The sequence below is a fragment of the Dendrobates tinctorius genome, unplaced genomic scaffold (genome assembly GCF_039654945.1).
Source record: "Dendrobates tinctorius isolate UK_male_01 unplaced genomic scaffold, ASM3965494v1 ptg000064l, whole genome shotgun sequence".
In the NCBI taxonomy this organism is placed as follows: Eukaryota; Metazoa; Chordata; class Amphibia; order Anura; family Dendrobatidae; genus Dendrobates; species Dendrobates tinctorius.
In genome coordinates, this window is record NW_027361732.1 from 39286838 (window position 1) to 39312445 (window position 25608).

At 44.4% G+C, this 25608-nt stretch overlaps 1 protein-coding gene across 1 annotated transcript in view; it reads left to right on the forward strand.

Moving 5' to 3' along the window:
- Window positions 1–15413: 15413 nt before the first annotated feature.
- The window catches only part of LOC141094581 (uncharacterized), a 28729-nt gene continuing 18534 nt past the window's right edge, over window positions 15414–25608 (forward strand). The window contains exons 1-5 of the mRNA XM_073580459.1: window positions 15414–15511; window positions 15588–15674; window positions 15804–15999; window positions 16567–16726; window positions 16837–17067. Of these exons, the coding sequence (XP_073436560.1) occupies window positions 15425–15511; window positions 15588–15674; window positions 15804–15999; window positions 16567–16726; window positions 16837–17067 (761 nt within the window). The 5' untranslated portion in view covers window positions 15414–15424. The remainder of the gene's footprint in view (window positions 15512–15587; window positions 15675–15803; window positions 16000–16566; window positions 16727–16836; window positions 17068–25608) is intronic.

Genomic DNA, 25608 nt, shown 5'->3' on the forward strand with positions numbered 1-25608 from the left:
TAAGGCAGATGCCCTTTCCAGGAGTTTCTTTGCCGATTCCCTTAGTGTGACCGAGCCTACTACCATCCTAGGTGAGGGGGTAGTTCTTTCTGCCATTTTGCTCGATTTGAGACGCGCCCTGAAGGAATTTCAGGAGGATAAACCTGAGCGTTGCCCTATGGGAAAATTGTATGTTCCTGACCAGTGGAGAAAGAGAGTGATGTCTGAAATTCATTGCTCCGCATTGGCTGGTCATCCAGGTATTTTTGGTACCAGAGATTTGGTGAGTCAGTCTTTTTGGTGGCCTGCCTTATCTCGTGACGTCAGGAATTTTGTACAGTCCTGTGGGACTTGTTCTCGGTCTAAACCCCGTTGTCATTCTAGTGGGTTGCTGATGCTCCTGCCAGTGCCCAAGAGGCCATGGACCCATATCTCAATGGATTTTATTTCTGATCTTCCTGTCTCTCAGAGGATGACTGTTATCTGGGTGATTTGTGATAGATTTTCGAAGATGGTCCATCTTGTACCACTCCCAAAGTTGCCATCTTCCGCTGAGTTGGTGCCCTTGTTTTTACAACAGGTGGTTCGGTTACATGGGATTCCTGAGAACATTGTGTCCGACAGAGGAGTCCAGTTTGTTTCCAGATTCTGGAAAGCCTTTTGTTCCAATCTGGGAATTTAGTTATCTTTCTCCTCCGAGTTTCATCCCCAGACCTATGGACAGACTGAGAGAACAAACCAGACCTTGGAGTCTTAATTGACATGTTTTATATCTGCTGATCAGGATGATTGGGTCTCATTTTTGCCCTTGGCCGAATTCGCACTGAACAATAGAGCTAGTTCTGCCACTTTGATGTCACCCTTTTTCTGTAATTCTGGTTTCATCCTCGATTCTCTTCAGGGCAAGTGGAATCTTCATCCTGCCCAGGTGTGGACACTGTGGTTGAGAGAATGCAGCAGATATGGGACCAAGTGGTGGATAAGTTGTCACTCTCTCAGGAAAAGGTCCAGCGATTTTTCAACCGGCATAGGACCATTGGTCCCCGGTTTAAAGTGGGTGATATGGTTTGGTTGTCATCTAAGAATATTCCTATGAAGGTTGCATCTCCAAAATTTAAGCTAAGATTTATTGGACCTTATAAGATTTTGGAGATTCTTAATCCTGTTTCTTTTCGATTGGCTCTTCCAGTTACATTCAAGATCCATAACGTATTTCATAAATCTCTGTTGAAGAGGTTTGTTGAGCCAGTGGTGCCTATGGCAGCACCTCCTGACCCTGTGATGGTTGAAGGCAATGTGGAATATGAGGTAGAGAAAATATTGGATTCTCGTTTGGTTAGACGGAGACTCCAGTATTTGGTTAAATGGAAGGGTTATGGCCAGGAGGATAATTCTTGGGTCTCTGCCTCTGATATTCATGCCAATAGATTGGTTCGTGCTTTTCACCGGGTCCATCCTGATCGACCTGGTGGCGTGGATGAGGGTTCGATGTCCCCTCCTCAAGGGGGGGTACTGTTGTGAGTTAATATTCTTGTCCACTAGTTGTGAGTTCTCCTGTCAGGCTCCCTCAGGTGGTAACAGGAGGTAGTGAGGCTGATTTAATCAGTAGAGATCTGCCACCTGATAATGAGGATGACGATTGGACCTCAGGAATCTCAGACTGGATTTAAGACAGCCGACTCCCTATTCTGGTGCTGGTGATTCCTTCTGGCTTGTCAGGTCTTGGTTTTCAACTCTGTTCCAGTCATCTAAAGCTAAGTTTTTCTGCTAATGTTCACACTTGATTTTGTTGGTCTATTCAGTTTTTTGTGTGGTCAGCCAGCCCCGGCTGGGGCTGTGCTGAATTTCCACTCTTATTTAGCTGTATTTGCCAATTTGATTTTTGTCCCTTATTAGATTGGCCTCTTTTTGCTCTGTCTCAGAATATTTCAGAGTGCTGATATAGTGGGAGAAGTCTAGTGACTTCAGGGTTAATTTTGCTATCAGAAGTGTTGGACATTTTTTTTGTAGGGTTTTTTGCAGATTGCAGACAGTGTCTTTCCTTTCCTGTCCTTTCTAGTTAGTTTGGGCCCCATTGTTTGCTTAGCCTATTTTCCTGCCTGTGTTTGTGCTTTCATCTTGTCTCACCATCAATACATGTGTGGGGGCTGTTTTTCCTTTGGGGTCTGCTCTGGGGCAGTTAGTTTTCCCCTTTTCTTGCTTCAGGTTTATGTAGTTCTCCGGCTGTGATGAAGCGTCTAGGATCATTGTAGGTACGCTCCACGGCTGCTGCTAGTTGTGTGGTTAGGATCAGGGATCTGCAATCTGCATAGTTACCAACCTCTCTGGTTTTCTGTGACTTAGCTTGTTTTGTTTTTACCTCCTCGGTGACCCATTCATAACAAGAGTCCAGCATATGAGTCCAGCTTTCCAGCAAAAGAGTCCAGCATCTTGAGTCCAGCTTTCCAGCAACCGAGTCCAGCATCATGAGTGCAGCTCTACACCATAGCTGCCACTCCACCAAGCCATGCAAGAACTCCTTGCTGACACCATAGCTGCAACTCCACCAAGCCATGCCAGCCCTCCTCGAAGACACCATAGCTGCCACTCCAGGACTCTCACTGAGCTGCCCGGGACTCTCCTTCAGCTCCATCCTTCACCCAGGCTTGCTTGTAACTGAGGACTATCACCCACAGTGATTACCACACCTGACACTCTTTTATAGAGCAATCACACCTGTTTTATAATTACGTACACAAAACTAAAGTAACCAAGTGCAATGACGCTCACCACCACCGGGGGGCAAATTTAGAGCAAAAGACACCACAGTGCAATAATCCTAATGGCCACCGGGGGCAAAAGCCAAACATAAGCAGAGAAAAGAAGGTTGCCTGTGCTTTATCTCTGTCATATCCAACCTGGATCATGACACACATGTTAGCAGCTATCCCAATAATGCCTTGCAACCATCACATTGTGTTATAACTCAGCCAATTAGGAGGGATTATCATAGGCTGTATAAATGCAGATGCAGGGAATGCAGCAACTATAAAGCACTGAAGTGTCATGATCCAGTGTGGGATCTGGCGGTATTAATTGCACTGGGTGAACTTTTTTTACTTTGGAAAGTTCCCAGGTGTCTTGACTGTCCCCGGTGGTGGTTAGCAGTATTGCACTTTAGGTTTTTGTGCACTTAATTAGGGATCAGGTGTGACACCCTATAAAGGTGTGCTAGGGGGTGCAATCACTGCCTGTGATATTGTGAGTTTGTGTTCACTCTGAGTTTGGAGAGCCTGGATGAAGGATGGAGCTGGTGAGGAGTCCTGCGCAGCTTAGCCAGGGGGGAAGAGTGTCAGCTATGGTGTCTGGATGAAGGGCTGGCATGGCGTGGTGGAGTCGCAGTGATGGTGTCAGCGGGAAGTGTGTGCATGGTCTGGTGGAGTGGCGACTATGGAGAGTGGCACTCACCATGTGGGACTTGGCCGCTGAGCTGGACTCAAGCATGCTCGACTTCGTGTCTGCAGCTGAACTCATCCTTGGGACTCTGGTTCTAAGCAGCTGTAACTGGTTTTGGACTCTGCTCCAAGGCTGCACTAAGGTGAAGGATCCTGTTATGGTGAAGGATCCAGGTGGAGGAGAAGATGCACTCAGGTGGAGGGCTCTGTTGCTGGGAGCGCACGCAACAGAGCAAAGCTAAGTGGTGTTTCCCCTGTATTGTCTCATTCCTCATGTGTGTTATTAGTGCAGTGGTGGGATTAGTTTCCGCACCGACCTATTCCCTAGTGAGGGTTTAGGGTCAGGGCGAGCTAGGGCGTTGAGGTACGCGTGCGGCGCCCGGTGCAAAACCGGCATAGGGAACGTTAGGAGTGCAGGGACACTGGCTCAGGGGAGCTCAGGAGGTCTCCAATTCCCTTTTCCCTATTGCAGGGCCCACAATTGTTAATGTTTCCCAGGTCCCCCTTATTATTTAAATTCGCCATACTGGAGGCGGGGTTTCCAGAATGTTTATTAACGTGTAATACCTAAATTCGCCAGGTGGAGGCGGCGTATCCACCTGCACGTATTATTATTTAAATGCGCCCCACTGGAGGCGTTGTATCCAGGGTCACGTGTGTTATGGGTCCGCCTTGCGGTAACATCTGTGTCCTGACACACGTGATCATGACATTATCACAGGCCATACAGTTGTTTTTTTTCTGGTGAGCTTTGGCCATGTGGAGACCGCTGAGTAATTGCTGCCGGGCCTCACTGATGTGAGTGGGGAGCGGCAAGGTGTTTAGAGCCACTGCAGCAGCAGTTATCACGGTCTGGGGCCTCTGCTCAGATAACCAGAGGGAAAAAAAAAATGGCGGCTTTGGCAAATTGCGGGTCTGGCAAAAGCCCCTAGAGTCGCTGCTGGGGAGCGGGACTTGCTCTCGCACGGGGAGGCACCCAGGCAGGTGGGAGGAATGGTGCCCCACGGAGCTGCCTGGTATTCCCCGAGGTGAAGGGGTACGTCCCTGTAGTGAGCAGATTGGTGTATAGTCCGCGGGGCTCATGCCAAATCTTCAATGCCGCCCCCTCCTGGTCGTGTGGAGGCGACCAGCGAGTATATATATTTTCCTCCATATTCCTGCGGCTATGGTACTAAAACCCCCTAGAGTCGCTGCTGGGGAGCAGGACTGGTTCATGCAGGCGGGCGCACCCAGGCAGGTGGGAGGAATGGTGCCCCACGGAGCTGCCTGGTATTCCCCGAGGTGAAGGGGTACGCCCCTGTGGTGAGCTGACTGGTGTGATAGTCCGCGGGGTTTACGCCATATCTTCTATGCCATCGAAGAAGCCGCCCTCCTGGTCGTGTGGAGGCGACCAGCGAGAGTATATTTCCTCCATTTCCCCGTCCCCTTCTCCTCCTGGTGTGTGCAGCAGGTGTGCTGCGGGGGAGTAGGGACAGATCTCTACCCTCGCCATTGACCAACCCTAGGAGGCGCAGTCCTCATGGTGAAAGGTTTGGAGGGTGGTGTCCCTTGGTGAATAGTGGGGGTGTGAGTGTGGTGACACAGGGGGACGCCTCTGTTGTCAAGTCCAGAGTGAGTTCACCAAAAAATGACAAACGAATGTGTGTAATAAACGTTCAGGTCCGGACCTGTGTGTGAACGAGCGTGTATGTGTGCCACTAAAAAACATCTTGTGGAAGTGTGTTGTGGAGCCTGATCAGCTCATAACAAACAAACATACACATACATAAACTCGTTCCCCAGGTCGGCACTGTGGAGATGAGTGGTGCCTCCAAAATGAACTTTATTGCCAATACCAGTGGTGCGTTTGTCATAAACCTGAAGTGTCAGGGAATGGTGGGGTGAACTCAGGGTCTGGGCGTCCCCGCTGTAGGTGTTTTCCTAATGAGGGGTGGTCTTGAGGGTCCAGAGGCCCCTCATTAAGGAGGGGGTACTGTCATGATCCAGTGTGGGATCTGGCGGTATTAATTGCACTGGGTGAATTTTTTTTACTTTGGAAAGTTCCCAGGTGTCTTGACTGTCCCCGGTGGTGGTTAGCAGTATTGCACTTTAGGTTTTTGTGCACTTAATTAGGGATCAGGTGTGACACCCTATAAAGGTGTGCTAGGGGGTGCAATCACTGCCTGTGATATTGTGAGTTTGTGTTCACTCTGAGTTTGGAGAGCCTGGATGAAGGATGGAGCTGGTGAGGAGTCCTGCGCAGCTTAGCCAGGGGGGAAGAGTGTCAGCTATGGTGTCTGGATGAAGGGCTGGCATGGCGTGGTGGAGTCGCAGTGATGGTGTCAGCGGGAAGTGTCTGCATGGTCTGGTGGAGTGGCGACTATGGAGAGTGGCACTCACCATGTGGGACTTGGCCACTGAGCTGGACTCAAGCATGCTCGACTTCGTGTCTGCAGCTGAACTCATCCTTGGGACTCTGGTTCTAAGCAGCTGTAACTGGTTTTGGACTCTGCTCCAAGGCTGCACTAAGGTGAAGGATCCTGTTATGGTGAAGGATCCAGGTGGAGGAGAAGATGCACTCAGGTGGAGGGCTCTGTTGCTGGAAGCGCATGCAACAGAGCAAAGCTAAGTGGTGTTTCCCCTGTATTGTCTCTTTCCTCATGTGTGTTATTAGTGCAGTGGTGGGATTAGTTTCCGCACCGACCTATTCCCTAGTGAGGGTTTAGGGTCAGGGCGAGCTAGGGCGTTGAGGTACGCGTGCGGCGCCCGGTGCAAAACCGGCATAGGGAACGTTAGGAGTGCAGGGACACTGGCTCAGGGGAGCTCAGGAGGTCTCCAATTCCCTTTTCCCTATTGCAGGGCCCACAATTGTTAATGTTTCCCAGGTCCCCCTTATTATTTAAATTCGCCATACTGGAGGCGGGGTTTCCAGAATGTTTATTAACGTGTAATACCTAAATTCGCCAGGTGGAGGCGGCGTATCCACCTGCACGTATTATTATTTAAATGCGCCCCACTGGAGGCGGTGTATCCAGGGTCACGTGTGTTATGGGTCCGCCTTGCAGTAACATCTGTGTCCTGACACACGTGATCATGACATGAAGGAACTGTACAGATAGCATGTGACAGTACGAAAATGAAGAAAGTTATTATCTGACGGAAAGATAACTATGTCAAAACCTTTTTTTCAGGGCAACTCATTGCTTTAAAGTATATTTGTGATTTGCTTCAAATTAATGAACTGCAAATCAGTTTTCCTGGCAAAATCATGTAAATATGGCAAATTTGAATTTCGAAATATTAACTCATCTTTCCTGGTCCCTAACCCTTGTTAATATGACCACATATGCTCCCTTCACATTGCACAGGATCGGCAAAGCAGCTACACATTACCCAATTTATATAGATGTTGTCTTTGTTGCTATTCTAAGGTAGCGAGCCCAATGAGCTGCTAACAGAGCAGACTTTGGATATTTACATAGTGAATCCAAACATGAATACATAATTATTACTCTTTATAAGAACAATAACAATTAGGATAACACATTGCTTTTTGTTCTGTTCATTTAGCACAGTGTGGTTATTTACCACTCAACATGTGTCTGTAAGAATATGATAGTAATAGCCCCGAAATATCAGCAATAATCATTTTAATGACTACATGTTTTATACTTTCCTTTCTTAATTGCTTTTTTGATTTTAGTGGAAGTAGCAGCTCATTGTCGCCATCATTGTCATACCTGAATGTTACAATATACGGCAGAATACTCTTCCCCTTACATTATATCTGTGCTAAATGATGGTATATATTTTTCTTAAATTTCTAGGGAAAAGTATAAAAATAGCCAAGCATTACAAGCCCGTGGTTCTGGATAGAATCCTCATTAAGAGAGAGTGTTGTTTACCTCCGCTGGCTCCCCTTTGTCTACATTATCTACTCACTCTCTTTCTAATGTTAATAGAGTCTCATGCCAAGTAACATTTGACTTTGCCAGCAAAGCCTCAAAGTTAATTCCGTGAGTCGGCAGCCTGACTTTTTCTAACTATGAAAACTTGCACTTATTCGATTTACAGCTTTTCGAAGTGTCGCTCATTCACTTCATCATACAAGTCCCAAGCCATAGATAATTTTATTTCCTACACTGAATGCTTCCATAGGGATTAAACATGCTTTGGGCAAAACATCAGGGGGTTGGAGAAAGACTCGCATTGTCCTTTTTCTCAAAATTCGAGAGAATCTTTTATGCACATTCATAAAATGGCTCAGCTTCTGTAACAAAACAACGTGCGGAGCATCCTTGATTAATCGCAGTCATTAATCCAATAAACATCCCTCCATACATGTTTCGTTATAATACCCTATACTCCCAGGGATTTGCTTTCATAACTATGTAGTGTCTCATTCAATACTGTGATAAGTTTTGCTAATGCGTTAGAATAAAATCAATTCTTGTTTACACAAAAGTTCTACTAGATTAGCAGTTGGATTCATTTTCCAACCTTTTGCATATAAAATTTCAATAAAATCAAAACCCCGGCAAACAGATGTTTATGGATCAAGTGGGTTTTATAGGAGGGATGTACATGGCTGCTGGATAACTTAGTCTGCACACCATCACCTGTGTCAAATGCTTGACGCCACCTCAGATTCACTTACGAAGCACATAGAATCCACAGAGGATTAGGAGAATGTAGTCGTTACTGGGATGTAGAGACATGTTAATTTTACCACAGCTCTGTAGAGATTTGTTATGTTCCTTACACCTGCAAAGATTTGGGATTATTCTGCTTGAAATAATACTGAACAATGGTTAAAAGCTTTCTTAGACTCGAGCTCCAAGAAGGAGGTAATTAATAAGCTCTTGCTGCTTCTATGGGTACAGTATGTAGCTAGGTATGGTTTTTTCTTCTGATTTGTTGTATATCATCGAAATACAAGTTTGAATAAATCTAAATGTGGGGGACAGAGACGACAATAGCAGGATACCCTATGGAGAGAGGGTGGATAAGTGATGGTTATGCTCACTTGGTGGAGTTATGACAGACACAAACTTCTTTGTAGTAAAATGTGGGAAGGAAAAGGTAGAACTCACCATCCCTTAAGAATACTTATTAATTCAGGAAATGTTAAAACATGGTTGCAAGAGTAAAAGGAACACATCATGGACGACTTTCGTTTCGCACCTCAAAGTGCTTCAATGTAAGGACCCGTTGAAGCACCTTGAGTCGTGAAAAGGCCGTCATCCATGGCGTGTTTCATTTACTCCCGCAACCATGTTTTAACTTATTGTTGTATAAATTAGTATTCTTAAGGGACAGCGAGTGCTACCTTTTTCTTTTCCACATTTTAGTACATGGTCTAATTTTAGGTGCTGCCCCGGTTTCCCTATTGTTCGGAAGCTCTCTGCTATTTGGATTTTTGGGAAATTAGGGCAGACATATAGTGCCGGACTCCTTCCCCTGAAGCACAACTCCTTCATAGGCATGAACAAAAACAAGTTCTGTTGCAATGTGGCTGGTGGATAAATCTCCCCCAGGAGTTTTCGGATCCAGTTAGATGAAACATTTAGGCTGAGTTCACACGTTGCATTTTTTTCGCGTTTCGGCGGCGGTTTTAACCGCGCGATTTTGCCGCGAAAACGTGAAAAATAAGCATCCCATGCATTCCTATGGGATTCCGCAATGCTGTACTAATGCTGCGGTTTTTACCGTGGCGGAATCGCTTCGCGGTAAAAACCGCAGCATGCTCATTAATTTGCGGAATCGCGGCGATCCCGCACCCATAGGAATGCATTGTTCCGCTTACTTCCCGCATGTGGCTGTGCACACCATGCGGAAAGTAAGCAGAACAATTGCGGATGGTACCCACGGTCCGGAGGAGAGGAGTCTGTCCTCCTGGCTTTGGGTACCATACCCCTGTAAAAAATAGAATTTAAAAATAAAAAATATTGTTATTCTTACCTTCCGGCGTCCCGCGCAGTCTTTCCGCTTCTCTTCACGCTCCCGTTCCCAGTAGTCCTTTGCGAAAATGCTCGCGATGATGTCCGTTCTCGCGGGATCGCGAAGTCTCGTGGTCATTCGCGCGACGTCATCGCGAATGACCGCGAGACGTCGCGATCCCGCGAGAACTGACGTCATCGCGGGCATTTTCGCAAAGGATTACTGGGAACGGATGCGCGGGACGTCGGAGGGTAAGAAACACTATTTTTTATTTTTTTTTACATTTTATCTTTTACTACTGATGCTGCATAGGCGGCCTCAGTAGTAAAAAGATGGTCACACTTGTCAAACACTATGTTTGACGAGTGTGACCAATCTGTCAATCAGTTCTCCAAGCGATGCTACAGATCGCTTGGAAAACGCTAGCATTCTGCAAGCTAAATACGCTTGCAAAATGCTAGTTTTTCCGAGGGAAAATCGCGGGAATTTAAAATGCGATTTTCCCGCGGACTGGAATTCCGGGACCCTCGCGGTAATTTCCGCGAGAGTTCCGGTACGTGTGCACTTAGCCGTAAGGTGGGCTGCGATGCTGGAGTAAATCGATTCTTCAACAATGATGACAGTAAGGTTTTTTATTCACAACACATTCAAAGCCATACTGATTAGTTTTCTCCCTTGATAAAGATACCAGTATAGTATTGAAACGCGTGGTGAATGAAAAATCTCATTATCATAGTAGAAGAATTGATTTACTCCAGCAGCTCGGCCCACCTTATGTGTTTCATCCAACTGGGTCAGAAATACAAGTTAAGCAGAGCTCCATTTTAACATTTAGCCATTTTTCCCCTGTGAAATCCAAGTAAGGTCCGATTTTCACAGACTGATATAATGTAGAAGTTGAAGACACTTTTTTGCTTCTCTCCACCTCCGAGAATATCGGATTCCGCTCTGATCATAGTCTGATTAGCATGATAAGAGTCTGATTAGAATAATCAGACCAATGTTTTCAGATGGAGAGAAAGCGGTCATCTGCACCTGCCCTTAGAGGGCTTCACAGCCACATATAGCACTTCTAGACAGTGGATTAAAGACTCTGTTCACATCTATGTCAGAAGCTCTATTAGAAGCCTTCTTCAAGGAGTTGTCAGGTCTCAGAAGAAAATTCTGCAGTCATCAAATTGCATACATCTGGTAATGTGACCGCCCAACTGCATGAGGGATACAAGGGAATCGTGAAAGTCTGCACGTCGCACTTTGTCAAAATTCGTCAGTCTGCAGTCACATTGCGTGACTGGAAGCTTTTCTTCTTCAGACTCCTTCACATGCCAGTGATTTTTCTAGTATGCAAGAAAAATGGTTCAAGTTTCATCAGTGTTTTTTTCATTAAAATTTCATCAGTTTCACCAGAGAGTCAGTTTTTACTGTAAGAGATTGGTCTGAGTTTCATCAGTTTTTCTCGGATGAAAAAAAAAACTGAAAGAGGTTTCTCAAACTTCTATCCAAAAGTCCATGAAAAATGTAAAGCACACAAGTGGCATCCGAGTGAGGTCTGGCAATCCCTCGATGACCAAGAAAAATGCTTGTTCATCTGGTACAATCATTTTTAATGGGTGGTCAGCACAACACAATTCCAGTCATTATGGGTTGGTCAATATGTGTAAACCGGTCAGCGGCCTGTTAAGACATTTCTATGCACATAAAAGAACTGTTAATACATGAACTGAATATCATTGCTCTCGGCAGCACGTTTGTTACCCAAGATTATGTGCTGCTGGAAACGATCATGGAACACTGCAGAATACGATGGCGCTATATAAGAAAAGCATAATCAAAAATAAATTTTAAGACCAACAAAGTGTTGTTGCCAACCTGCTTAGATGGACCAATAATTAGGAAGGAGCGTTCAGTCTATCCCTCTTCACCCAATTATTAGCCTATCGAAATGTGCCTTTAGCAGGCCTTGTTATTGGCAGCAAATCGCTCCTTGTAAACTGGAGATATGCTGCTGATAACACACTCAATAAGCCCAGAATAATCACAAATGTTCTTTTTGAGCACAGAATTATGTCTGGTGCCTAAATAGGACACTAAATGTCTACGGATTGGATTATGAGTAGCAGATCGGAGATCAGTTAATGTCCCCAATTGTGCAGTGTAAACCCAGCACTAGAATCTAATCTCCAATCTCTGTACAGTGGCAATAACAAATGACAATCTCGGTGCTGCAGAAGATTTTAGTGCAAAATAAATGAAAAATAGAAAATAAATTGTGGAATGTCCTGTAAGGCGCTGTACACATGGACATATTTTCCTGTGTAATCGGTACAGCATGTACTGGACACTCATCTGATGTAAGAAAAAACAATAAAAATCTCATTTCCTATGGCATCTTCTGTGTCACTAAAGGTGGATCGTGCTTATTGACTTCTATCAATAGGAAGGAACAAGGTCTCCACAAAGAGCATATGTCTCTCTTTTGTGGACCCCATATATCTATGCACTGCAAAGATGGCCTGTTGACTTAAATTAATATCATGTAATGCTTCATTTTGTCTGTGGTGGCGCTCAAGTGTAATTAAACTCTTACTGCACAAACAACTTGCCATTCCTTTATTTTCAGGGGAACTTTCAAAAAGGATTTGTAAAATGTGGAGAACTGCTTTAAAGGGAATATGTCAGTAGGATTAACCCTGCTAATCCATCTATATAGGAATTCAGGTCATAGGAAGCTGAATAACGTGTTCCCCTGATATTTGTGATCCGATATCTTATTCCAGAGAAATCCGCATTATTCGTATATGTAAATAAACTGTTCCATGCAAAAGGGAGAATATTGCCTGGAAGATAACTCTGCCTCCAGAGATTATATTAAATAAAAGGGGAAGTTACCAGTGTGAGACAAGTAACTAACACAGAACAGGAGAACTGAAATTTGTCTTCTTGTAAACACATTTTTTGCTTCTCTCTCAGCTCTGCTGTAACGAAACAATATTGCAACCCTGTCTGCCTGTGATATGGAAGCTGAAGCAGAGAGGAACCTGCAGATGTGTCAGGTATAATCACACTCAGCTCTGCAGTGAGATCAGGAGAGCAGAGAGCGGCCATTACACATCACACTGGTAACTCCCCCTTCTATATTAAATAATCTCTGGCGGCAGAGTTATCTTCCAGACACCATCCGCTCAGGAGCCCGGAAGAAGTCATTTATATAAAGTGATAAAAGATGATTTCTTAACAACAAGTCATCTGATATGAGGCATACAGGGATCACTCTCCAACATGCATAAGGTTTATATTTACAAATTAACTATATGGTGCTGAGATGCCTTTGATGCAGCCCCATTATTAACCCCTTCCTGCCATCCGACGTACTATCCCGTCCATGGGACCTGGGCCCCTATGCACATGGACGGGATAGTACGTCTACTGCGATCAGCGGCGCCCACATGGTGAGCGCCGCTGATCGCGGCCGGGTGTCAGCTGATTATCACAGCTGACACCCGGCACAATGTGTCAGGGGTGGTCACGGACCGCCCCCGACACGTTAACCCCTTGCACACCGCGATCAAACATGATCGCGGTGTACCGGGGGTTAAAGAGAAGCATTGTCAGGGAGGGGGCTCCCTCTGTGCTTCCCTGAGCCCCCAACGGCAGCGCAATGTGCAGCGCTGCTGCGGGGGGCTCCTTTCCAGCAGGCCTCCGAATCCAAGATGGCGACGGGGGCCTTCGGGGGCCTGCAGGAAGCTGGCTTCCTCAGTGCCTGCAAAGCGCAGGCATGAGGAAGCCTTCTGCAATGCCTGTGACAGATCGCTGATCTGTCACAGTGATCTGTAATGTGACAGATCAGCGATCTGTCACAGGACAGTGATGTCCCACCTGGGACTATTTAATAAAGTTAAAAAAAAATAAAAAAAAGTGTTAAAATAATAAAAAAAAAATTGCCAAATAAATTAGAAAAAAAAAAAAATATTCCCCCAATAAATCCATTTTTTGGAAATAAAAAAACCAAAACAATAAAAGTAAACATATTAGGTATCGCCGCGTCTGTAACGACCCGCCCAATAAAACTGTCCCATTAGTTAACCCCTTTAGCGAACCCCTTAAAAAATAAAAATAAAAAACGAAGCAAAAAATAATGATTTATTATCATACCGCCAAACAAAAAGTGTAATAACACGCAATCAAAAAGACGCATATAAATATCCATGGTACCGCTGAAAATGTCATCTTGTCCCGCAAAAAAAGAGCCACCATACAGCATCATTAGTGAAAAAATTTAAAAGTTATAGCTCGCAGAATAAAGCGATGCAAAAATAATTATTTTTTATATAAAATAGTTTTCATTGCATAAAACCGACAAAACATAAAAAAACAACCTAAGGCTGGTTTCACATTTGCGTTTTTTAGCGCTGGAAAAAAACGCATATGTGCGCATGCGTTTTTTCCCCTATATTTAACATGGGTGCGCATACCTGCGCGCTGGCATGCGCACGTATGCGATTTTCATGCGCTGCGTTTTTTTGGGGTGTGCGTTGGTATTTTCCAGACGCAGCATGTTGCACTTTTTGGCCCTGCAAAAAAGCGCATGCGCACATATGCGCACGTTTTGCGCTAAAAATGGCCATTATAGCCTATGGGTGCGCATATGTGCGCATTGGCATGCTTATGTATGCGTTTTTTTGCACAAGCGTTTTTTTTTTAACCATGTAATTTAGGGGTTTGGGTTAGAGTTAGGGTTAGTTAAAGGGGTTTAGGGTTAGGGTTAGGGTCAGGGTCAGGGTTAGGGTTGGGGTTAGGGTCAGGGTTAGGGTTAAGTATGGTTTGGTTAAGGGTTAGGGTCAGGGTCAGGGTTAGGGTTGGGGTTAGGGTCAGGGTTAGGGTTAAGTATGGTTTGGTTAAGGGTTAGGGTCAGGGTTAGGGTTAGTTAGGGTTAGGGTTAGGGTTAGGGTTAGGGTCAGGGTTAGGGTTAGTAAAGTCATGGTTTGGGTTAGTGTGAGGGGCCACCTAATGTTGGAAAAAAACGCAAACACGGTAAAAACGCACTAAAAACGCATACAAACGCATAAAAACGCTGCGTTTTTTTCATGCATGCTCATAAAAATGCTTGAAAAAAACGCAGCAGTTGTATGCTTTTGTATGCGTTTTTTTAATGCGTTTTTTTGCGGGAAAAACGCGCTGCAAAAAAAAGCAAGTGTGAAACTAGCCTTAATGAGGTATCGCTGTAACCGTACTGACCCGAAGAATAAAACCGCTTTATCAATTTTACCGCACGCGGAACGGTGTAAACGCACCCCCCCAAAAGAAATTCATGAAACGCTGGTTTTTGTTCATTCTGCATCCCAAAAATCGGAATAAAAAGCGATCAAAAAATGTCACGTGCCCGAAAATGGTACCAATACAAACATCAACTCGTCCTGCAAAAAATAAGACCTCACATGACTCGGTGGGTCAAAATACGGAAAAATTATAGCTCTCAATATGTGGTGATGCAAAAACTATTTTTACAATAAAAAGCGTCTTTTAGCGTGGACAGCTGCCAAACATAAAAGCCTCCATAAATAGTAAATCAAACCCCCCGTTATCACCCCCTTAGGCTGGTTTCACATTTGCGTTTTTTTCCGCTGGAAAAAAACGCATACGTGCGCATGCGTTTTTTCCCCTATATTTAACATGGGTGCGCATACGCATGCCATTTTCATGCGCTGCGTTTTTTTGGGGTGTGCGTTTGTATTTTACAGACGCAGCATGTTGCATTTTTTGGTCCTGCAAAAAAGCGCATGCACACGTATGCGCACGTTTTGCGCTAAAAATGGCCATTATAGCCTATGGATGCGCATACTTGCGCACGGGCATGCGCATGTATGCGTTTTTTTAGCGCTGCATTTTTTTGGTGGTGTCCACTTGTTGTACTAGTTATAATCTTCTAAAGTCAAAAAAAAAAAGTCTATATAAAGGAGGTGCCTGCCAAAACTCTGCCACTACTACACTGACAGATTGGAGAGCAGACAGTCAACAAGGAACCCATCTTCTATCAGCGAAGAATGTGAGTATATTACATTATATGCCTGTCCTTTTAAATTATGTATGTACTAATGATTTTTATTATTTTTACATGCAGTATGTCTTCAGAATCCGAGTATTCCCCATCGCGGCAGGAATTGGCGCAAGCAGACCGTGAGGTGATTATTTTCGTGCATCTGGTAAGTATATCTGCTGCTTCTCCAAATCTCTTACGTTTTTTTCAACTTTTTTAAGACATCGTCATCATCATCTTCTGCGGACGGGACTAGTGAGGGCGAAGAGCAGGAGCAGCGAAGCCAAGTCCCGGTGGTGATACGGAATGTATGTATCAAATGATTTGTAATGTTCTTTATTTTTTATCTTCTATTTTTACTCTTTTTTATGTTTCTTTTTTTTGTAACTTTTTATTCAATTTAAATTTGATTATTCTAATGAATGTGTTTTGTCTAGGTTCCACAACGGGATGAAGACGTCTACCTGGATAATGAGCAGCTCATCAGCCTGGTCCAGGAGCGTTCGCCGTTGTGGGACAGCCGTGACCGGCTGTACAAGGACATTGTGGTGACCCGGCGGCTATGGAATGAGGTGGCCGCAGCGTTGATGGATGGCTGGGACAGCGCCACAGCATCCTCCAAAAAGGCGTTTAGTGAGTATTTCCCTGCTCTGTACTGTGCCGCAGTGACTGTTGTCCTTGACGGCACTGTTGGGTTTCGTGCTAGGCATATTCTAGCAGGAAACCCAACAGTGTCATCGGGGTCTACAGTGACTGCTTTGAGTATTGTATTGCTACATTGTGCCGCAGTGACTGTTGTCCTTGACGGCACTGTTGGGTTTCGTGCTAGGTGTATTCTAGCAGGAAACCCAACAGTGTCATCGGGGTCTACAGTGACTGCTTTGAGTATTGTATTGCTACATTGTGCCGCAGTGACTGTTGTCCTTGACGGCACTGTTGGGTTTCGTGCTAGGTGTATTCTAGCAGGAAACCCAACAGTGTCATCGGGGTCTACAGTGACTGCTTTGAGTATTGTATTGCTACATTGTGCCGCAGTGACTGTTGTCCTTGACGGCACTGTTGGGTTTCGTGTTAGGTATATTCTAGCAGGAAACCCAACAGTGTCATCGGGCTCTACAGTGACTGCTTTGAGTATTGTATTGCTATATTGTGCCGCAGTGACTGTTGTCCTTGACGGCACTGTTTTTTTTTTACCAACAGTGGACAAAGTCCGAACACGTTGGCGTTCGATCAAGGACCGCTTCAACAGTGATGTTCGTGCTGAGGGCCAGGTTCGCAGTGGATCTGCGTCAAGGACCAGAACTAGATACCGTCACTATCACGCGTTGCAGTTCCTAAGACCGGTCCTTGCCACGAGATCGTAAGTATTATAAATTTTGGGTTTTTATTTTTATTAATCTGTGTTTTTCTAATCCACAGCTGATGCTTCTTGTAAAGGCATGGTAGTAATGATTTTCCTTTCTTCCACAGCACCTGGAGCAGCACCCTGCAACCTGGCCCTGGAGCGGTCCTTCCTCGGACGTCCTCTGACCCGTCCCAGCCATCCGACAGCCAGGAAGCACCTTGCAGGTCAGCCACACACACAGCTGGTGACCAGGAAGCTGGGCCATCAGGTGTTCCCCTGTCCCAGGTCTCTGCCACTGGTTATGCGGGCACTACCCGCCAGCGGCAGAGGGCCTTGGACAGGAATGTCTTGCCCGAGTTTATGCATTTGAGCGAGGCCTTTAATTCCAGCCTCAAGTCACTGTCCGACAGAGTTGAAAGCGGTTTACGTGGTTTTAACCACTTTGAACACGGCTTCAATTCTGTAGAACAGCGCCTTGACCGTCTGGAGGCCGACCTCAACAGACCAGCACACCATTTTTTTAGCAAGATTGAAAAGGGCATGGCGGAACACCTTAGTCCTGAGCAACAGCTGAATGTGCTGCAGGCCTGCAACAATGCTTTCTTGCAGGCTATGCAGCATAATCGGTACGGTCAGCAGTCAGTGGTGTCATTTCCACCTGTGCCACCATTGACTCGCTTCACCTCACTACCGACTTGTGCTGCATACCACTGCACGGACACCTCTATTCAAAGCCAGGACACCCACCGTTACACCACCACAAGTCTGAGTGCAGCTGGTCACTTCACCGACACCACCATGGCAAGCGCTGCTCCTGTCTGGAGCACCACCGCCACTCCCATGCATGCGTGGAGCTCAGCCACCACTAGGCAAACATGGAACAGCCCTGCCGCTACAACAACATGTAGTAGCCCTGCCACCACCACTCCGCAAACCTGGACCATCACTGCCGCCACCAGTCCTCCTGCAAGGACGAGCACTGCCAACGAAGAGCAGCAGCAGCAGCCACCTCAGCAGCAGCAGCCACCTCAGCAGCAGCCACCTCAGCAGCAGCAGCAGCCACCTCAGCAGCAGCAGCAACCACCTCAGCAGCAGCAGCAGCCACCTCAGCAGCAGCAGCAGCCACCTCAGCAGCAGCCGCCACCTCAGCAGCAGCAGCAGCCACCTCAGCAGCAGCCACACCAGCAGACGGGGGACCTACACTCAATATTTGCCCCTAGTTCAAGGCGAAATCTATCAAGGCGGGCATTGGGCCAAAGTCGGTCCAGGCACACAAGCCTACGGCGACATGCCATTACAACTAATGTACCTGAACAGATTTCCTCTCCTCCAAGTGTTCCTAGTTTAATTCCCTTAACTGGACAACCTTCCCCCACAAGTTTTGTTGCCCCTTCCCCTCAAACACCGTCTTCAACTGCAAGTGTTGCATATTCCCTGCACACCCCCAAATTGAAACCATCTGCCCCCAAACGCCGGAAAAAATAATTTTTTGGTTTATTTTTGTGATTAAAAATAAATTTACATTTGTAGTTCACCATTACAAAGTTTCATTAATGTTGTTTGCGCCGCTCACACACACTGATGGGTAAATACATGTTAAAAACCAACCCAAGGCCTAGTATAGTCATATGTGAAATAACACGGACTAGTATAGTCATACCAAGGCCTAGTGTAATAACTCGAGTTTTACCAACTTGGATCTGGTTTCATGAAAAACAAACTGTTGAAACTTGTCTAAAAAATAAGTTTCTTTCTTAAAAAGTTTCACCAGTTTGTTTTTTGTGAAACAAGATGCTAGTTGTTAAAAATCGAGTTATTACAGTAGGCCTTGGTATGACTATACTAGGCCGTGGTATTTCACATATTACTATACTACTAGCCCCAAGGCCTACTATACTCATATTTGAAATACCACGGCCTAGTGTAGTCATTCCAAGGCCTAGTGTAATAACTCTAGTTTTACCAACTAGAATCTGGTTTCATGAAAAACAAACTGTTGAAACTTGTCAAGTTTCACCAGTTTGTTTTTCGTGAAACAAGATCCTAGTTGGTAAAAATCGAGTAGGCCTTGGTATGACTATACTAGGCCGTGGTATTTCACATATGACTATACTAGTAGGCCCAAGGCCTACTATACTCATATTTGAAATACCACGGCCTAGTGTAGTCATTCCAAGGCCTAGTGTAATAACTCTAGTTTTACCAACTAGAATCTGGTTTCATGAAAAACAAACTGTTGAAACTTGTCAAGTTTCACCAGTTTGTTTTTCGTGAAACAAGATCCTAGTTGGTAAAAATCGAGTAGGCCTTGGTATGACTATACTAGGCCGTGGTATTTCACATATGACTATACTAGTAGGCCCAAGGCCTACTATACTCATATTTGAAATACCACGGCCTAGTATAGTCATTCCAAGGCCTAGTGTAATAACTTGTAAGTTGGAATTGAGCAGATTACATTCATCCACTCAATGCTGACTTGTATTCCCCATGGACTTTCATTGGGGTTGGGTTTTGAGGGTTGTGTTTTGAGAAAATCACATACTTTTTTTTCAACTAGTTGGACAATTTTCTCTTGAAAAAAATTGGTTTCCTGATTCATGGCCTGCAGTTTTCCTCGTTCCAATATATTTCACGCAGACTAGCAATGCTGCATTTTAACTCATATGTGTATTTACCTGCCCAGGTGTGTGAACATCAAAAAATTCAGTTATACATGGGAAGTTTTTTATTTAATTGGAGTTTAAAAAATATAGTGCACTCAGTAATGGTATCAAATAAGGTTTTTTATTACCATAAACAAACAAAAACATTACACCATTTCATCTTGCCAGTGCACCCGTCCTACATCAGAAATAAAGTAGGCCACAAATTGGTCCCTCATTTGGCCAACTTCAACGGATGACCTGAGAGTGTGCTGAGTGAATTCAGGCAATGGGTTAGGAGCATCATCGTCCAGTTCAAAGGTCGGGTACTCTTTAGCCATCACAAAGTTATGTAGAACCACACAGGCCTTCACCACCTCATCGACTGTTTCAAGTTTAAGATTAATGGCCGTGCCCAGAATTCGCCATCTGGAGACAAGAATCCCAAAAGCACACTCGACAGTTCTTCTGGCCCTGGTCAGCCTGTAATTAAATATTTTTTTGGTGTGGTCCAAGTCCCGGCTGGAGTAGGGTTTCAGTAAGTTTCCGCACATTTGAAAAGCCTCATCGCCAACCATTACAAAGGGCAGTGGCGGAGCTTCGGTGTGAGGAAGAGGCCGTGGCATAGGGAAATTAAATTGGTTGCCATACAACCTCCGGCCCATGTCTGAGTTTTTAAAAGCCTGTGAGTCATTACCACGGCCAAATGCTCCAATGTCCACTGCTACAAACATACATCCGGCATCCGCAATGGCCATGAGTACTATTGAAAAGTACTTTTTGTAATTATAGTACTCAGATCCCGTTCTTTGGGGTTTGATGATCCGTATGTGTTTACCATCAACAGCTCCCAAACAGTTGGGAAAATTGCATACTGTCCAGAATTTGTCAGCAATTTCCATCCACTTTTCAGCGGTGGGCAGGGGCATAAATTCTGGACAAAGAACATTCCAGAGAGCCCGGCAGGTGTCAGCAACAATTCCAGACAAGGTAGAGATTCCAATACGGTACTGGAAGTGTAGTGAAGATAGGGTTTCTCCAGTCGCCAGGAATCTGTGAACAGACAAAGAAGTAAAATTAATATTTATGTATATTATTTTAAAAAACTATAAAATAAAATATTAGTACATTCACGAAAACTAATTACCCAAGGTTTTGAATACTAAATTTAAAAAAAAAAACATCAGACCGCACCCCTTGGTTTTTAAAACATACCGTAATGTCACCAGTAGCCGTTCCTCAGGAGGAATCGCACGACGGAGCTGTGTGTCCTGTCTCCGGATGGATTGTTGGACACGAGCAAGCAAATCCATGAAACTTTCGTGGGACATCCGGATATAATCTGTAAATTTCTCCGGGTTTGACTGGAGCTCGCTGTAGAGGGTGTGGTATGCCCCACGGCTCTCCCGGAGTTCAACAATCGGATGTATCCACATACGCCGCCGTCTTCGCTGCCTCTCTCTCTTCCTTTGTTCATGGCAAGCAACTGCATACGCCTGAGCCATCGCGATGTCCAAATCCAAGTTGAAGTGAAAACTCTTCCAGCGCAGATCCATGATCACGAGAAGAATCAAGCAAATGTGAAGAATACTGTATACAGGGTCTATATATTAACATACCACACCCACAATGAAGTCCCATTGGTCTTGTGTGTTGTTGAATGGTTGTTTTTTCTTTTTTGTGGGGTTTTTCCAAAATCTGTAAAAAAACGCAAACGCACAAAAAACGCATACAAACGCACAAAAACGCTGCGTTTTATTCCTGCATGCGCATAAAAATGCTTGAAAAAAACGCAGCGTTTGTATGTATTTGTATGCGTTTTTTCAATGCGTTTTTTTGCGGGAAAAACGCGCTGCAAAAAAAAGCAAGTGTGAAACTAGCCTTAGTTAGGGAAAAATAATAAAATAAAAAAAATGTATTTATTTCCATTTTTCCATTAGGGTTAGGGTTAGGGCTAGGGTTAGGGCTAGGGTTAGGGTTAGGGTAGGGTTAGGGCTAGGGTTAGGGCTAGGGCTAGGGTTAGGGTTAGGGCTAGGGTTAGGGCTAGGGTTAGGGTTAGGGCTGAGATTAGGGTTAGGGGTGTGTTGGGGTTCGGGTTGGAGTTAGAATTGGGGGTTTCCACTGTTTGGGCACATCAGGGGCTCTCCAAATGCAACATGGCGTCTGATCTCAATTCCAGCCAATTCTGAGTTGAAAAAGTCAAATGGTGTTCCTTCCCTTCCAAGCTCTGCCATACGCTCAAACAGTGTTTTACCCCCACATGTAGGGTATCAGCCTACTCAGGACAAATTGCAAAACAATTTTTGGGGTCTAATTTCTCCTGTTACCCTTAGGTAAATAAAAAATTGGGGGCAAAAATATCATTTTTTTGGAAAAAAATGATTTTTTTATTTTCACGTCCGAGTGTTATAAACTTCTGTGAAGCACTTAGGGGTTCAAAGTGCTCACCACACATCTAGATAAGTTCCGTGGGGGTCTAGTGTCCAAAATGAGGTCACTTGTGGGGAGTTTCAATAGTTTAGGTACATCAGGGGCTCTCCAAACGCACATGACACCCGCAGACCATTCCATCAAAGTCTGCATTCCAAAACGTCACTGCTTCCCTTCCGAGCCCCGACGTGTGTCCATACAGTAGTTTTCTCCCACATATGGGGTGTCAGCGTACTCAGGACAAATTGGACAACTTTTGGGGTCCAATTTCTCCTGTTACCCTTGGGAAAATAAAAAAATTGGGGACTAATTGATCATGTTTGTGGAAAAAATACGATTTTTTTATTTTCATGCCCGGGCATTATAAACTTCTGTGAAGCCCTTGGGGGTTCAAAGTGCTCACCACACATCTAGATAAGTTCCTTAGGGGGTCTTGTTTCCAAAATGGGGTCATTTGTGGGGGTTTCCACTGTTTAGGTATATTAGGGGCTCTCCAAAGGCAACATGACACCCGCAGACCATTCCATCAAAGTCTGCATTCCAAAACGTCACTACTTCCCTTCCGAGCCCTGACGTGTGTCCATACAGTAGTTTTCTCCCACATATGGAGTGTCAGCATACTCAGGACAAATTGGACAACAACTTTTGGAGTCCAATTTCTCCTGTTACCCTTGGGAAAATGAAAAAATTGGGGACTAATTGATCATGTTTGTGGAAAAAATACGATTTTTTTATTTTCATGCCCAGGCATTATAAACTTCTGTGAAGCCCTTAGGGGTTCAAAGTGCTCACCACACATCTAGATAAGTTCCTTAGGGGGTCTCGTTTCCAAAATGGGGTCACTTGTGGGGGTTTCCACTGTTTAGGTACATTAGGGGCTCTCCAAAGGCAACATGACACCCGCAGACCATTCCATCAAAGTCTGCATTCCAAAACGTCACTACTTCCCTTCCGAGCCCTGACGTGTGTCCATACAGTAGTTTTCTCCCACATATGGGGTGTCAGCGTACTCAGGACAAATTGGACAACAACTTTTGGGGTCCAATTTCTCCTGGTACCCTTGGGAAAATAAAAAAATGGTGACTAAAAGATCATGTTTGTGGAAAAAATACGAATTTTTTATTTTCACGCCCGGGCGTTATAAACTTCTGTGAAGCACTGGGGGGTTCAAAGTGCTCACCACACATCTAGATAAGTTCCTTGGGGGGTCTAGTTTACAAAATGGTGTCACTTGTGGGGGGTTCCACTGTTTAGGTACATCAGGGGTGTTCCAATCGCGACATGGTGTCCGATCTCAATTCCAGCCAAAAACGTCAAATGGCGCTGCTTCCCTTCCGAGCTCTGCCATGCGCCCAAATAGTGGTTTACCCCCACATGTGGGGTATCAGCCTACTCAGGACAAATTGCACAATAACTTTTAGGGTCCTGTTACCCTTGGAAAAATAAGAATTGAGGGTGAAAAGATCATTTTTGTGGAAAAAATATGATTTTTTAATTGTACGGCTTTATGTTATAAACTTCTGTGAAGCCCTTGGGGGTTCAAAGTTCTCACCACACATCTAGATAAGTTCCTTAGGGGGTCTAGTTTCCAAAATGGTATCATTTGTGGGGGTTTCCACTGTTTTGGTACATCAGGAGTTTTCCAAACGCGACATGGTGTCCGATCTCAATTCCAGCCAAAAACGTCAAATGGCGCTGCTTCCGTTCCGAGCTCTGCCATGCGCCCAAATAGTGGTTTACCCCCACATGTGGGATATCAGCGTACTCAGGACAAATTGCACAATAACTTTTATGGTCCTGTTACCCTTGGAAAAATAAGAATTGAGGGTGAAAAGATCATTTTTGTGGAAAAAATATGATTTTTTAATTGTACGGCTTTATGTTATAAACTTCTGTGAAGCCCTTGGGGGTTCAAAGTTCTCACCACACATCTAGATAAGTTCCTTAGGGGGTCTAGTTTCCAAAATGGTGTCATTTGTGGGGGGTTTCCACTGTTTTGGTACATCAGGGGTTTTCCAATCGCGACATGATGTCCGATCTCAATTCCAGCCAAAAACGTCAAATGGCGCTGCTTCCCTTCCGAGCTCTGCCATGCGCCCAAATAGTGGTTTACCCCCACATGTGGGGTATCAGCGTACTCAGGACAAATTGCACAATAACTTTTAGGGTCCTGTTACCCTTGGGAAAATAAAAATTGGGGTGAAAAGATCATTTTTGTGGAAAAAATATGATTTTTTAATTGTACCGCTGTACGTTATAAACTTCTGTAAAGCCCTTGTGGGTTCAAAGTTCTCACCACATATCTAGATAACTTCCTTGGGGGGTCTAGTTTCCTAAATGGGGTCACTTGTAGGGGGTTTCCACTGATTAGGTACATCAGGGACTCTCCAAACGTGACATGGCGTCCAATCTGAATTCCAGCCAATTTTGCATTGAAAAAGTCAAACGGCGCTCCTTCCATTCTGAGCTCTGCCATGCGCCGAAACAGTGGTTCCCCCCCACATATCAGGTATCAGCATACTCAGGACAAATTGCACAATAACTTTTGCAGTCCAATTTCTCCTGTTACCCTTGGTAAAATAAAAAAAATTGAACCTGAAGTATTTTTTTTATGAAAAAAAGTTAGATGTTCATTTTTTTAAATATTCAAAAAAATTCCTGTGACGCACCTAAAGGGTTAATAAACTTCTTGAATGTGGTTTTGAGCACCTTAAGGGGTGCAGTTTTTAGAATGGTGTCACTTTTGGGTATTTTCTATCATATAGACCCCGCAAAGTGGCTTCAAATGTGATGTGGTCCTAAAAATAAAATGGTGTTGTAAAAATGAGAAATCGCTTGTCAACTTTTAACCCTTATAACTTCCTAACAAAAAAAAATTTTGGTTCCAAAATTGTGCTGATGTAAAGTAAACATGTGGGAAATGCTAGTTATCAAGTTTTTTGTGTGCCGTATCTCTGTGATTTAAGGGCATAAAAATTCAAAGTTTTCAAAATTTTTGCCAAATTTCTGGTTTTCGCACAAATAAACGCAAGTTATTTTAATGAAATTTTACCACTAACATGAAGTACAATATGTCACGAGAAAACAATGTCAGAATCACCGGGATCCATGGAAGCGTTCCAGAGTTATGACCTCATAAAGGTACAGTGGTCAGAATTGTAAAAATTGGCCCGGTAATGAACGTGCAAGCCACCCTTGGGGGTGAAGGGGTTAAAGATAATTAGTCATCATCTTTTTGTTACTTCATCTTAAGCGACATAATGTTGGGACAGAAGAGAATCAAATTGTGGTGATGTGTCACTTACTGGGCTGCTTGCTTTATTTTCTATAAAATCACCATTTTATCAGAAGGAGATTATCACTAAAGGACTATTAAACCTGCAAAAATTTAGTCTTCAATATGGATAAATTCCAGGTACCTGTGCTCTTGCAACTGATTATCAGCTTTCCGCCTATGCACAGTGTTGACATAAAGTTGTCAATCAATGATGTGGGTGGAGTAACACAGAAATGAACATTGAAAAGACTAGCTGATATACAAAAGATTAATCAAAGAATTTATCAAAATCACAGCTGGTAGCCCAGTAAGTAACACACCATTGGAATCAGGGTCTTTGCCACTACATTTTAGTGCTCTCAGAGAGGGCACCAAAAATCTGGTGACCGATATCCTTTAAGTACAAATATTAAAGGTAAAAATCAACTTTTAATTTGTCATACGTTAAAATATGGTACAATGACAATCCAGCACTTAGTACACACTGGCTTAGAAACTGAATAGATCAACGCGTTTCGACATTACGTCTTAGTCATAATCATTGC